Source organism: Molossus molossus, unplaced genomic scaffold (genome assembly GCF_014108415.1).
Source record: "Molossus molossus isolate mMolMol1 unplaced genomic scaffold, mMolMol1.p scaffold_m16_p_19, whole genome shotgun sequence".
NCBI lineage: Eukaryota > Metazoa > Chordata > Mammalia > Chiroptera > Molossidae > Molossus > Molossus molossus.
Window position 1 is genome coordinate 41,757,417 of NW_023425354.1, and position 15,902 is coordinate 41,773,318.

At 43.0% G+C, this 15,902-nt stretch overlaps 1 protein-coding gene across 2 annotated transcripts in view; it reads left to right on the forward strand.

The window, feature by feature from the left end:
• Positions 1-15,902, forward strand: part of VPS53 (VPS53 subunit of GARP complex) — a 160,850-nt gene that overhangs the window by 104,953 nt on the left and 39,995 nt on the right. For both annotated transcript variants that reach the window (XM_036268118.1, XM_036268119.1), the window contains 3 exons: positions 3,965-4,207; positions 8,078-8,225; positions 15,072-15,154. In XM_036268118.1, coding sequence (XP_036124011.1) covers positions 3,965-4,207; positions 8,078-8,225; positions 15,072-15,154 — 474 coding nt within the window. The remainder of the gene's footprint in view (positions 1-3,964; positions 4,208-8,077; positions 8,226-15,071; positions 15,155-15,902) is intronic.

The window sequence follows — 15,902 nt, forward strand, 5'->3', positions numbered from 1 at the left end:
TGACTGGATTGGATCCTTCCCACCCTTTAATTCCCACCGCTCAGGAACAAAGTGTGGAGGTCGATGAGCTGAGTATGTACTGGGCACCGACTCATTGGGAGATGAGGTTCACTCAGAAGATGAGGGGTGGGCCCAGGGGGAGCAGATGGAGCACAAACATGATTCTACTCTTACTCTCACGGAGCTTATGGTAACATACATGAAACAGAAGATTCTGCTACTCTATAGCAAGCAGCTTTTGCCTTTTGAACCAACTTCAGCTTATTAGAAGTAGCTATCTAGAGGGCTGTTTCAGGAATTATTCTGAAATTACACCCAAGATCAGTGGAAAAGCCCGGCTGGTGTGGTTCAGTGGATTGAGTGTCATCCTATGGACTGAGGGGTCCTGGTTCGATTCCTAGTCAGGGCACATGCCCAGTTTTCAGGCTCAATCTCCAGTGTGGGGCATGCAAGAGGCAGCCAATCAATGTTTCTCTCTGATCAATGTTTCTGTCTCTCTCCCCCTTTCCCTCTTTATCTAAAAAATCAGTAAAAATATATTTTGAAAAAGAAAAAAGAGTCCTGGCCGGTTTGGCTCAGTGGTATAGCATCAGCCCATGGACCAGTGAGTCGCGGGTTCAATTCTGGAACTTGGTTGTGGTTTATCACTGGCCCTGGTCCGGGTCGTGCGGGAGGCAAACAGTCGATGTGTCCCTCTCGTCGATGTGTCCCTCTCGTCGATGTTTGTCTTTCTCTCCCTCTCTCTCCTTCTCTCTCCTTCTCTCTCCCTCCCTCCCACTCTATTTGAAGATGAATAGAAAAGTGTCCTCAGATGAGGATTAAAAAAAAAAATCAGCTCTGGCCGGTTTGGCTCAGCAGTTAGAGCATTGGCCCGCAGACCAGAAAGTCCTGGGTTTGGTTCCCGCTAAGGGCATGCACCTCGGTTGCAGTTTATCCCCGGCCCTGGTTGGGGTTGTGTGGGTGGCAACCAGTCGATGTGCCTCTCTCACGTCAATGTTTCTCTCTTTCTCTTTCTCCCTCTCTCCCTCCCGCTCTATCTGAGGATAAATGCAAAAATGCATTTTATATCTTCAGGTGAGGATATAAAAATAAATAAATATATATATATATAAAATAAAAAAATCAGTGGAAAAGATTGCCATTATTGATTAGCATTGCCACCATGGACCCAGGATGGGAGACAATCAACACATTTCTTGAATATCTGACAGCCTTACTGTGTGTGTTTGGGTATATTGTTGTTGTTTATCCTCACCCAAGGATATTTTTTCCATTGGTTTTTAGAGAGTGGAAGGGAGGGAGGATTGGGGGGAGAGAGAGAGAGAGAGAAACATTGATGTGAGAGAGACACATTGATTGGTTGCCTCCTGTACATGCCCTGATGGGCCAGGGATCGAACCTTCAACCCAGGCATGTGCCTTTGACCGGGAATCAAACCCAACACTCTGTTGCTCGGACCGACGCTCTAACCACTGAACCACACTGGCCAGGGCTACAGTGTATATTTAAATGTAACAAAATAAAGTGTCAGTGTGTGACATGGCAGAGTGGAAATGGAGACAGGATTGTTGCGAGGAGGAGTTGTGGGCAGACCCTGAGCTGAATAGAGAAGTGACAGGAGAACATTTCGGTGGAGGGAGGCATCCAGGCAAAGGCTCAGAGTCAGGGATAGAGGGAGCAGCGGGTGGTTGATGAGGGTCCGACTGGATTGGAGGGTCACTGTGGAGAAGAGGTGGGAGATCCAATGCAAAGGGGAGGCAAGAAAAGGTTGTGAGGAATGGGGGTGGAGAGCTCGAGTGTTCCTTGCTACTGACCATCACCACAAAGTCCTAGCCAAAGCATGAAGCTCTTCGAGGGCAGAATGGCTGCATCTGGATATACTAAACTTTCAATAACAAAAGCTCTTTAGCAGAACGTCAGTTTTCTCCTGTTCCTGCTAATTGATGCTGCATGTGGTTCTTGTTTTTTTTCTTTCTGGCTGTTATATAAATACATTTTTAATGCACAGCTGGATTCCTGTAGCCTTAGACAGCCACCTACAAAGATGCAAAATGTCAAGAGGGGTGGGAACCTCTCCTCCCATTTTTCATACCGCACAACTGTGCAGGGAACCAGCAGTACAGCCCTGCTGGGTTCTAACGAGTGGTGACTCATTACAGCTGAAGCAGAGTCAGTGATGTTGGAATGGGAAATGGGAGAAAAATTGCAGCCGTCAACACCACCGTGACCTGGGCAAGCTGGAGCTGCTCAGACCCGCTCTTCTCCCAGAATGTTTTATACCTTTAAGTCTGGAAGTGCTAAGAAACAGCGGCATTAAAGGAAAAAGAAAACATTAGAATCTTTATAGTTTCTCTTTGTTTATTTTATTTATTTATGTTTATCCTCACCCGAGGACACTTTTTCATTTTTTGCTCAGATAGAGTGGGAGGGAGAGAGAGGAGGAGAGAGAAACATCGACGTGAAAGAGACACATCGAGTGGCTGCCGCCCGCACGACCAACCAGGGCCGGGGACAACCTGCAACCGAGGTACGTGCCCTTAGCGGGAACCGAACCCGGGTCTCTCTGGACCGCAGGCTGACGCTCTAACCGCTGAGCCAAACCAGCCAGGGCTATAGTTTCTCTTTGTTTAGGCATCTATCTTTTGGGCACATTTAGGTTAATGATACCTAAATGTTTGCTGACATCATAACCTTTTTGTTTTTTAGGAGGTAGTTTGGTAGAGTGGTTAAAAGCATGAGATTTGGCCACAGCCAGTGTGGCTCAGCTGGTTGAGCATCGGCCCATGCACTGAGAGGTCGCTGGTTCGATTCCCAGTCAGGGCACATGCCTGGGTTGTGGGTTCAATCCCCATTTGGGGTTCTCTCACGTGGGTGTTTCTCTCTCCCTCTCCCTTCCTCTCTCTTTAGAAATCTATAAAAACTTTTTTTTAAAGCATGAGGTTTGGAGCCAGGCTGCTTGGTTTTGAATCCTGGCTCCCCCACTCTCTTGCTATATGACCTTGGACAAGGTCCTTAACTTTTCTGCATTTTGCATTTTGAAAATGAGGATAGTAATAGTTACCTACTTCATAAGGTTATTTTGAAGATTAAATGAAGTTTGTTGAAATGACACTTATCAAATACTGACATAGTGCCTGGTATATTGTAAGTGTTCAGGAAATGATTACTGTCATTATTAAGGGTTTTTGTTGTGGAAAGGGGAGATGGTCCAATTATGGTGGTGGGACCAGTGCACGCATTTAAGTGGTTAATTCTGGGCTCAGCTCTGCCACTAAATTGTGTGACAAACTTTCTAGCCTTAATTTTTTTTATCTCTTAGGCAGTGGTTCTCAACCTTCCTAATGTCGCGACCCTTTCATACAGTTCCTCATGTTGTGGTGACCCCCAACCATAAAATTATTTTCATTGCTACTTCATAAAAACTGTAATTTTGCTACTGTTATGTTTTAGGAGACCCGTGTAAAAGGGTTGTTCTACCCCCAAAGGGGTCGAGACCCACAGGTTAAGAACTGCTGTTAGAGGACTCGGTAATACCTTTATCTTCCTCTCAGGGGCGTGGGGTCATATGAGATCATGAAATGCCTTGAAAAGTATAAAGCATCATGTAAATGCCACATGTTATTGCTGCTGTTATTGTAGGAGCAGTGAGGGTGGTTAATGATGATAATGGTGGAAACTAGTCTATTCTCAGAGGGAAGGAGTTGTGGGGAGTAGGAAGAGATAAACCAAAGAACTTATATGCGTAACCAGTGGACACAGACCACAGTACAGTGGGGAGGGGTGGAAGCTGGGAGGAGGCTGTCAATTTGGGGAAAATGAGGGGTATCTGTAGTACTTTCAACAATAAAGATAATTTTTTTAAAATAAAAAGATATTAGGAATAATTTACTCATGTCAGTCAGGCACATTTATTTGCTTTCTCTTTCTTGAACTAGAATAACATTTCAGGTTTTCTTCTTCCTAGAAACCTTGGAGAGCTGATAGATCGGTTTGTGGCTGATTTCAAAGCCCAGGGGCCACCTAAGCCCAACACGGATGAAGGGGGTGCCGTGCTCCCCAGCTGTGCTGACCTCTTTGTCTACTACAAGAAGTGCATGGTGCAGTGCTCTCAGCTCAGTACTGGGGAGCCAATGATTGCTCTGTCTACCATTTTTCAGAAGTACCTCCGAGAATACGCCTGGAAAATCCTCTCTGGCAACCTGCCCAAGTGAGTCCTGTTCTTCCTGGTCCAAGTGCTGAAGGACAGTTCTAAACATGCCTAAATATGGGAATCTTTAAGGAAGTCCACTCTGAAATTGTTTACTGAGCTACTAAGATCAAGGGAAAAAACACCCTAACTGAGTTCCCAAGGGCCTGAGACTATTTCCTCTCTAAATGTGGTTCCACAGCTGATCAGAACCGTTAGAGGAGCCCTGGCCGGTTTGGCTCAGCAGTTAGAGAGAGCATTGGCTCACAGACTGAAGGATCTTGGGTTTGATCCCAGGTCAAGGGCACATATTTGGGTTGTAGGGTCGATCCCTGGCCCGATTGGGTAGTATAGGAGGCAACCAATAGATGTTTCGCTCTCACATCAATGTTTTGCTTGTTCTCCTCCTTCCTCCCTTCCACTCTATCTAAAAAATTAATGGAAAAATATCTTCAGGTGAGGAGTAACAAAAAAAGACCATTAGAGGAAATGCCCACACTGGCTGCCAGTGTAGGTCACACTACCATGTTGAACTCAAGGGAGTCAGTCCATTATATCCATATTTAATTTAAATGGATTCAACGATGGATACAGCTTTCAAAGTGGGGTAGTGGCCCTGGCCGGTTTGGCTCAGCGGTTAGAGCATCGGCCCACAGACCAGAGAGTCACGGGTTCGTTTCCGGCCAAGGGAATGTACCTTAGTTGTAGTTTGGTTCCCAGCCCTGGTTGGGGTCGTGCGGGAGGCAACCAATTAATGTGTCTCACATCCATGTTTCTCTCTCTTCTCTTTCCCCCTCTCTCCCTCCCACTCTATCTGAAGATGAATGGAAAAATATCCTCTGGTGAGGATTTTTTAAAAAATAGGGTAGTGGTGGAAATAACTTTTAAACAGCATGGGCAATTTCACTTGCGCCCCATTTAATGAGCTCATGTCCTGGGATGATAAGTAGACGAGAGGTATGAGTCTGCTTTCCCTCGGTCTGAGTACGTTCCAAAGTCTCTCCTATGGTATGTTTATCTTGCTCTGCTGGATAGGGTCTAATGTTTAAAGATGTAGTGAGATTTAGGGGTGGGAGGTTACAGAGCACAGCTCCTAATTACACCTACTCACTGGAGCATTAGAATGTTGTTACATTGTTACAACTTGAAATAAATGAATCATTCAACCAGTTTTAGATGTTTTGGTTATATTGTAGCAATTTCTATTGTAATAGAATATGATATAAGGTAAGGCTTCAAAATTTAGCAATTAAAAATCATCCCCATGGCTGTAGTCAACATTTATGGAGTTAGTTTCTGTCATTATCACTAAAATGTGTCCTATATGGGAGTTTTACATTATTTGAAGCAAAGAAAATAAAATCTCTGTGCTCTACAAGAGATTTGAAGTAGCAGATATATTTTATCAATGAGAATTTCTTTGACTATGATAAAGATTGTTTTAAAAATTTTAGTAACTTTTGTCCCAATTATCAAAATAACACAGAAAACCACAAAGATTGGAAATAAAAATCACCTTTAATCTCACCACCCAGAGAAGACAAGTTTAGCTTTTTGGTATATATTTTTCCATTTTTTATTTATTTATATAACATGTGTGATTGTGTCTCTGTTTGTTTAACAGAATTGGGACTATACTGCTCATAGTTTTATACCCTGCTGCTTTCACTTAACAGCGCCCTGGGAGCTTTTCCCTGCGCGTGTTAGCCAGGGTCACAGCAGGAAACAGTGCACTCAGCTGGGGTGTTGTTAGAAGTAAAGCCGCTGTGCAGTCACAGAATGGGGGCAAGGTATAAAGAACCAGCAGAGGACTCTGAAGCATCCAAGTTCTAGTGGGGAGTTGCTACTATTTTGAAATTACTTGAGAGCTAGGGCAGCAAAGGTCTGCCCCACAGAAACTAGTCATAGAGGGCCAGTCGCTGCCAGCACTGAAGCAGAGGGAGCTGGAGGACTAGTTATTGCTCAGACTTCTCTCTCCTCTACCTGTCTGACTTCCTGCTGCATCTCCCGTTGGCCGAACCCAACAGAAGGCCTGAGAGCCAAGAAGCCTGGGTGATAAGTCTGTGGAAGTCCGTCTCCCGAGCTATAGAGAAGGGAAGAGAGGAGCAGAGAATGGATTTGGGAAGCCAACAGAGAATTGTGGGCACTCATGACAGTAAATATTAACACATGTTTAATGATGCCATGGCAATCAAACATATTGAAGAACCTCAATTAACTTCTGAGATTCTTTTTTTTAATGGTTTTTAATGTATTGATTTGAGAGAGAGGGAGGAAGGAAGGGAGGGAGAGAGAGAGAAACATGGATTTGTTGTTCCTGTATTGATGATTCATTGGCTGATTCTTGTATGTGCCCTGACCGGGGATCAAACCCACAACCTTGGTATATGGGATGATGCTCTAACCTCTCAGCAACCGGGCCAGGGCCAACTTCTGAGATTCTTATTGATCATTCTTTTAATTGGTCATTTAGGTTGGGTTCACTATTTCGGTTTTTTTTGTTTGTTTTTTAATCCTCAACCGAAGACATTTTTCCATTTATCTTCAGATAGAGTGGGAAGGGGAGAGGGCAGGGGTGGATGGGGGAGAGAGAGAAACATCAATATGAGAGAGACACATCGATTGGTTGCCTCCCACGTGACCCCAACCAGGGGGTGCCGGAGATGAACCACAACTGAGGTACATGCCCTCGACCAGAATGGAACCTGCGACTCTTTGGTCTGCGGGCCGACACTCTAACCACTGAGCCAAACCGGCCAGGGCATTTCGGTATTTTAAATAACACTCTGAAAATCATCCTTGAACAGAAGTGGAACTACTGCGTCGAATCATCTGGATATTTTTTAAAGCTCCTGAAATAGACTTCCAGAAAGATTGTACAGTGCAATCTCCTAACCCATGGTGGACAAGAGCGCCAGTGCCCTCACATTCTTATAAGTGCTGGGAAGTAAAACGTTCACAAATCTTTGAGTATCAGTAAGACTGGGCAGGTTTTTAAAGGAGAAATTTCTCTTTTATTTTTAAGATATATGTCATTGAATTCTTTCTTCTTTACCAAATATAAGTCCTGGCCGGTTTTGCTCAGCAGTTAGAGCGCTGGTCCACAGACCAGAGAGTCCTAGGTTCGGTTCCTGCTAAGGGCATGTACCTCAGTTGCAGTTTGTGCCCGACCTGGTTGGGGTCATGTGGGTGGCAACCACTCCATGTGTCTCTCTCACATCGATGTTTCTTTCTCTCTCTACCTCCCTTTCTCCCTCCCGCTCTATCTGAAGATAAATGCAAAAGTGTCCTCGGGTGAGGATAAAAATACATATGACTCTCACAGTCTAATTCTTCCTGAAATAGCAGGAAGTTTTATAACTGCATTTTAACATTTTGTGAGCATGTGATTAGACCCCAGTAGGAAGGGATGAGATGCCTTTTGGTTTCTTGAGGCAGTCAGGGGTTTGGGCAGGAACCATGGCTTAGCATGCACTTTTGTACCCCTCCACAAGCACAACATACAAATTCCTGGGCAGAATGTGCTTTAACTGAGAGAAACCGTTGGGGAACCAGTGCTACAGATTATCCTGAATGAGCTCTACAGATCAGGAAATTCCAAGCTGAGCAGAGTCGGTTCAGCAGCCTTCTCTGTGAGTGTGAGTCATCACGGTAAATACGACTGATTATTGACTCACCGTTGCAATCATCTCTTCCTATTTCTGATGGTCAGAGAATTTAAACAGATGACAGTCAAGGTGAGGTCAAGAGGAAAGGACTCATTGTATGTGGATTTATTTGGGCCGTGTCCAGACTTTCCTTCCCCCTTTTCTTTTCTTAAGATGTGCCCTTTCCAATTCTGGAAGCAAATGAGAAGTCCCAGCCTGACTACTTCCTGTTCCTTTTCCTCAGAACCACAAGTAGCAGTGGAGGGCTGACCATCAGCAGCCTCCTCAAGGAAAAGGAGGGCTCAGAAGTAGCCAAGTTCACTCTGGAGGAGCTCTGCCTCATCTGCAGCATCCTAAGCACAGCAGAGTACTGTCTGGCCACCACCCAGCAGGTGAGCCACCCTGGCTGCCCACTCTTCACCTCCTTGTCCTGAACTAGCTGGGCCACTTAGCTCAGCTGGTAAGAGTATGGGCCCTAACAAGGCCACCTACACCTTAGGCAGACCAGCTGGCCTCCCACAGAGGAAAACTGGCTGTCCAGCCAGAAGATGACCATTTTACAGAAGGGCCTTGTTAAAGGATCCTGGGCAAGAAAGTGTGACTGATCTCTTCCCCAGAGTTATGTAAGCTACATAAAGGGCATGTCCTCTGCAAAGTAGGTCAGTAGCCCCATCTCCTGTATGAGACAAGAAGGAACAAACTTAAGGGTGCTAGGACCTAGCCTTTGGTGGTGATGAATCACAGCCAGTTATTCCATTCTCAGAAGTGTTACTAGGCTCAGCAGAATGCTTTGGGCTTTTATGTGTCTCCTGGAATTTACATAGCAGTCTCAGTCTGCCTAAAGTTTAGGCCCTAAACAGACAACCATTGTTTGGATGTTGACGTTCAGGAACTGTGAAGCAGGAAAGGGTGATGCCTCTCCTGGAGTTCCTCATTAAAAGAAGGAAGACCCAGAATAATTTGCCATTCAGCCTGAGACTGGGATTAGAAGTTTCTTTTCACACTTGATCTGGAATTCACCTAAGGCCAAGAGAAAAAGTAATTGGGGAAGGTGCTGCTCTGTCCTCCTTTTTTGGATTTATAATTTATACATGTCTAGATCATAGGAACAGTCATAAATTATGGTTCAGACAGGACAGCTTGGAGCACCTGTGAGCTAGAATACAGAATAGGCCAAATAAGAAGTGTTCCCCCCAAAACTTTACAGTTGGGGTTAAGCCAGCCAGAGGCAGAGGCAATAGTATGCTCTGCTTGGGGACATGGTTATATTGAGTCACACAGGGAATGATCCATAAAGGTTTGGCTTTGGAGCCGAGCCAGAGACAACAATCCATTTAGCCCCAAGAACTCCCAGGGCAGGATGGCATTATCTGTGAGGACCTCCAAAGCAGGGGTCCCAGAGTTTTTTGATGAAGAAACACTAACTTCTGTGTGAATGCAGAATGAGAAAGAATACACATAGATATAATAGTATTTAAAAAGTACAATAATCATGGTACCAAAAAACCTAAAAGCTATAAAAATAATAACTCTTGCCCTGGTTGGTTTTGCTCAGTGGTTAGAACATCGGCCTGCGGACCAGAGAGACCCGGGTTCAGTTCCCACTAAGGGCACATACCTCGGTTGCAGTTTGTCCCCGCCCCGGTTGGGGTCATGTGGGTGGCAACCACTCGATGTGTCTCTCTCACATCGATGTTTCTCTCTCTTTCTCTTCTTCCCTCTTTCCCTCCTGCTCTATCTGAAGATAAATGCAAAAATGTCTTCGGGTGAGGATAAATAATAATAAAATAATAACTCTTAACTTTATCTTGAGGAATTATATTACTCCTCAAATAATTATATTAGCAATTTGGAGAGTTTTTTTTTTTAATTTTTAAAAAAATATTTATGCAATAAATGCATAAATAAGTGTTGTTCCACTTATTTATGCATTTATTGGTTGTTTCTTGTATGTGCCCTGACTGAGGATTGAACCCAAAACCTTGATTTTAGAGACAGAGAGGAAGGGAGGGAGAAAGAGAGAGAGACATCAGTTTATTCTTCCATTTATTTATGCATTCATTGGTTGCTTCTTGTATGTGCCCTGACCTGAAATCAAACCCACAACCTTGGAGTATCAAGATGACAGTCTAATCAACTGAGCTACCTGGCGAGAGTGGGGTGTTTTTTTTCTTTTCAATTGTTTTTCATCAACATAGTTTGGTGTGCTATGACCTTTTTTTTTTTTTTTTTGATTGATGAGAGAGAGATAAACATCAATTTGTTTTTCCACTTATTTATGCATTTATTGATTGTTTCTTGTATGTGCCCTGATTGGGGATTGAACCCAAAACCTTGATGTATTGAGACAATGCTGTAACCAGCTGAGCTACCCTGCCAGGGCTCTGTGATCTTGGCTTCATTTTCATATCCTTTTGTTGTTGTTGTTAACATCGTGGCATTAGTATGTTGCTATAATATTTTGATCTTTGTTATGGCTACATAATATTCCATTATGGGATATACCATAAATTATTTAATTGTATCCCTGATAACTGTTTATGTCACCTCAAGTTTTTGCTTTTATCAGTAATCCTACAAAGAACCTCTAATGTTTCCGTTTTTGTTTTTTTTCCAGAACAGATTCTTCTTATTTTTCCTTTTCAAACTTTTATCTTTATTGTTAAATGTATTACAGATGCCCCTCCTTTTTCCTCCCCGACCTCCTCTACTCCCCCACCCCCCTCCTGCCTTCCCCACACTATTGTCTGTGTCTGTTGTATATTCATATATGCATATAAATTCTTTGGTTTCTCTCTTCCCGCTATAAGAGGTTCATCAGTCTAATAACCAATTTGTACTTCTTAATCCCTTCATCTTTTTCACCCATCCCCCCAGCCCCCCTCCCATCTAGCAACAAACAAAAAGTTCTCGGTATCTATGAGTCTGTTTCTAGAACAGATTCTTAGAAGTTCTAGAAGTATTAGTAGATCAGAGACCATTTTGATGATTCATGATAGATATAGCCATTTTTTTGTTATTTAATGAAAATTATTTTTACTGGTTATAAAAGTAAATACATTCTTAGCCCTTATATTTTGATCTCTAAATATAATTTTCCACTAAAAGGAACCAGAGATTCTTGGAGAAATTACTAATTCCAAGTTTGGGCAGAAAATGTTTAAGATGAGCCTAGAACACCATGTCATACAAAAAGCAAGAAAAATATGAAAGAAAAATATGAAAGACTGTGAGAGTCATTTCAAAAGGACTCACTCAGGAGCTCTGGTATGTTTAATATACAAAAAGACATGTTCATCCAGGTCCTTACCCCCAATACCTATAAATGTGACCTTATTTGGAAATAGGATTTTTTAAAGATGTACTTGAAGGAAGGATCTCAAGATGAGATCATCTTGCATTTAGGGGTCCTAAATTCAGTGCCTGGTATCATTAGAAAGGAGAGGGGGAGTAACACTCAAAGGCACAGGGAAGAAGGACATGTGAAAAGAGACAGATGGAGTGATGTGTCTACAAGCTAAGACCAGGGATTGCCAGCAGCTACCAGTAGATAGAAGAGGGGCGTGGAACAGTTTCTTCCTTAGAACCTCCAGAAAGAACCAACCCGGCAAATACCTTGATTTTGGACTCCTGGCCTCCAGAACTGTGAAAGAATACATTTCTGTTTTAAGGCACGAAGTCTGTAGAAATGTGTTATGCAGCCCTAGGGAACTGAAAAGGGAGCCAACCTGAATAAGCCCTGCTGGTCAAAGATGGGACCTATAAACACCAGTGAGAAGATGAACCACAGCGGACTGAAGGGTCAAATATGATTCAGTCTGTGTGATTATAATGCTTTTTTAATTCATTTATTATATTTGAAGATACTAAGGAACCATGGGTATGAATTAAGTACTGGTAAATAAAGGGGGATTTCTTATCCTGCCTTTCCTCTCTGACTTGTACCTTAGGATAACCAAATGATTGACAATGGGAAGTATCTCTTATAGCAGAATTTTAGCTAATCAACGTAGAAGAAAAGATAGAATTAGAGAATCATTCTCTTTTTAAAAAACATTTTTTTCTTTATTGTTGAAAATATTATAGATGTCCCTCCTTGTTCCCTCATTGACACTCTTCTCCCCGCTCCCGCCTCCTAGAATATCATTCTTTTATACTTCCTATTGCAATGACGGATCTGGGCATTAACAGTCAGTGGGTGCTGATATTACAGAAAGAGAGACAGGTGCCCAGCTGGTGTGGCTCAGTGGTTGAGCGTCGACCCATGCACCAAGAGGTCACTGGTTCAATTCCTGGTCAGGGCACATACCCAGGTTTTGGGGGGCATGCAGGAGGCGGCCAATCGATATTCTTTCTCATTGATGTTTCTCTCTCGCGCTACCTCTCCTTTCCTCTCTCTCTCAAACCAGTAAAGAAAAAAAAATTTTTTTAAAGAGAGAGACAGGCAAACATCATGTATTACTGATAGGAGTACACAACACCTCGTGACGTAGTTGTCTAAGAAGAAAAACAGAACCTGCTCAAGCTTCTGCAGTTAACCACTGAACAATAAGGGGTTACGGGCACTGACACCCACAGTCAAAATTTCACGTGTAATTTCTGACTCCCCCAAAAAAGTAAGCTAGAGAAAAGGTTATTAAGATTATGATAAGGAAGAGAACATCTTTACTATATTTATTAAAAAATGTCTACATATAAGTGGACAGTTCAAACCCATGTTGCTCAAGGTCAACAGTACATCAAACTACAATTTATAAGAAATACAAGGGACAAAGAACGTCTTAATTAATACCTTGTGGATGCAATCAACAAAATCCAAACTATGGGAGAATCCACAGGGCAGACAACCCAGATTCCTTTAAAAAATTGCAGGGGTTGGGGGCAGGGAGGTAGAAAAAAATAGAGGGAGAAACCAGAAGACTTAAGAATCCGAGCAATGAAGAACTGGAAAAATTAAATTAAAAAAAAACAATGCCAATAATATATCAATGTTGATTCACTAATTGTAACACTTTTACACAACATTTGTATGGGGTATTTCATTCATTCATTCATTCATGCATTCAAGAGATCTTTATGAAGCACTTATATGTAACAGGTGCTGTGGTTGATGTTAATTAACAGTGATGAACACCAGAGTAGCCAAGTTTCTTCCTGTCATGGAACTTAGAACTGATGAGAGAGCCAGATGATAAAGGTGTGACTTCCATTTGTGGTAAGTGATAAGAAGGAAATAAATGCTGAGTGCTAGTCAGGGAGTTGCCTGTAGAAGCAGAGTGGTTAAGAAGGGCCAGCCCTGGCCAGTTTGGCTCAGCTGCTTGGGCATCAATCATGCACCAAAGGTTGCTGCTTCGATTCCTGATCAGGGCACATGAGTTGCAGGAGGCAGCTCTGATCAGTGATGTGGGTCATGTGGGTGTTCCACTTTCAAATCAATGTTTCTCTGTCTCTCTCCTCCTTTCCTCTTTCTCTAAAAATCAATAATAATATTTATTTTAAAAAAGAAGGGCACCCTGGCTGGTTTGGTTCAACGGTTAGAGCATCGGCCTGCGGTCTGGAGAGACCCGGGTTCGGTTCCCGCTAAGGGCATGTACCTCGGTTGCAGTTTGTTCCCGGCCCTGGTTGGTCGTGCAGGTGGCAACCACTCGATGTGTTCCTTTCACATCGATGTTTCTCTCTCTCTCTCTCTCTCTCTCTCTCTCTCTTTCTATCTCTCTATCTGAACAAAAAATGTCCTCGGGTGAGGATAAAACAATAAAAATCAAAATAAATAAAGAAAGAAAGAAGGGCTCAGCAGTTGGAGCATTGGCCTGCGGACCAGAGAGTCCTGGGTTCAGTTCCCACTAGGGCCATGTACCAAAAAAAAAGTCTCCCTGAAGAGGTGACATTGAAGCAGAAACCTGACAGTTGGGAAAGAGACTGTCGCGTGAGGGACTTGGAAGGGGTGGGAGCAGGAGGGTGCTAGGGAGTGTTTCAGGGAGAGGAAGTAGGAAGTATGAGGGCCCTGAAGGGGAACAGACTTATTATTTTCAAAACTTTGGATGGTCAATGTAACTGAAGCCAAGCCAGCAAGGGGGAAAGCTGGATGTGGACAGAAGAGAGAGACAGGGCCCAAATCATGGTTAGAAGTTTAGCTTTTATTTTCAGTGTGATAGAAAGAGGCTGAGGAAGGGTTTAAGCATTGTAATCTGGCACCATACCTTGTTTTATCAGTTCCTTGTAAATATACGCGTAGGTTGTTCCCAGTTTTTCAATAACAAACAGCACTAGAACGTGAGCTTTTGAGAACGGAATCTTATCGTTTTGTTCATTAAATAACTCCATTACGCTCTTACAGAGCCTGGTACAAAATGGGCTTTTAGTAAATACTGATTGGATTAATGAATGCTGCAAAGAATACTTGAATATCTTTGTACATTGTTGTCATTGTTTCATTGAAATACTTTTCTAGATGTGAAATTGCTGGCTTAAAGCATGTGTGTATTTAATTTGTTGCTTTTTAAATAAATTGCCTTCCAAAAAGATTACACTAATTTACGCACCCCTAAGAGCATTTTTAAATGCAAGACAAAACATTCATTATTCTTAGAGTTTGTGTAATAAGTAGGTCTGGGAGTGCTCAATGAATCAATTCCCGGGATGTTTGGAGATATTTACAATTCCTGGTTGGTTATATTCTTCGAGACGGCTGGGAGCGTGGCCAGTGATTTTCTCCTAGGGGCCGTCAACTGCGGAAGGCAGAGACTCTGCTTCTTTTCTTTGCCTCGGTATCCCTCAACACAGTGGGTGGTGTGTAGGAGCACTCCGTGAATGCTTGAAGACTGATTTTGTTGCCGCCCATCACCAGAGGCTTCCAGTGTTGGGGAGTGAGCCTGCAGTTGATGGGGCAGGGAGTATCCTAAAAATCAAGGTCTTTTTAAAAACGAATGAAAGGAGTTGTCAGAGTGTCATAAGAAACCTTCACAGCCCAGCGCTCAAAGGCACAGGTTCTGGAGGAAGTTTGATCCCCGGCCCTTCCATTTACTGTCTTGGGTAGGTCGCGCCTTCATTTCCTCTTCTGTAAAACTGGGGTAGTAATGGAATCTTCCTTGTAGGGTTATGAGAATGCCATGAGTCAATACATGGAGAGTGCCTGGAATTGTGCCTGAATCTTCAAACCCAGTTGATGTTAAGTATTCTTACTATGGTACTCATTTGGCTAATCATTAAGCATGTTTTTCTCTCTCATTTTCTAATAGTTAGAAGAAAAACTCAAAGAAAAAGTTGATGTCAGTCTGACTGAGCGAATCAATCTGACTGGAGAAATGGACACGTTCAGCACGTATGTACCGCGCACACATTTGCTCACAGACTGCCTGCCCTTCACGAAGCAGCGTGTCCCAGGTGTGGGCTTTAGGTCCCTACAGCACCGAAGAGGTTTCCAGGGCTTTCTGTTGCATCAAGATTGTTCTCCACTAAGGAGCAGCATTAGAAGCTGGTGCAGCTGCAACCCATTCTGCCTCCTCAGATACAATCATTTTCAGCTTCTGGGTTTTTATGTTATTTTTTCACTCCTAGAATAACAAAAGAGAAGAAAGCCTCCCTTGGCCTTCCGTGAAGGAAGGTCAGATCCAAGGTCTCCTATCTGTCCCTATAAATCCCCAGAGGGCCAGCTCTACCTCCAGTGTTTTAGAACATAAAGCAGTGATTTTCAACCTTTTTCATCTGGTGGCACACATAAACCAATTACTAAAATTCTGCAGCACACCAAAAAATATGTTAAAATCTTTGCCAATCTGGCAAAAGAAAAAAATAGGTATAATTTTGATTCATTCATACTGGAAGGCTACTGTTGTGTTGGCTGTTGTTTTTTTATTTGCCATTCTAAGGGAAAAGAGATCATTGCTTCTTGCTAATCAGATATTGCATGTTTTAAAAATTCTTGAGGTACACACATCAAAAATATCTGCTATAAACTGTCAGCAGTCCAGTTGGTGTGGTTCAGTGGTTGAGTGTCGACCCCTGCACCAAGATGTCGCTGGTTCAATTCCTGGTCAGGGTACATGCCCAGGTTGTGGGCCTGATCCCCA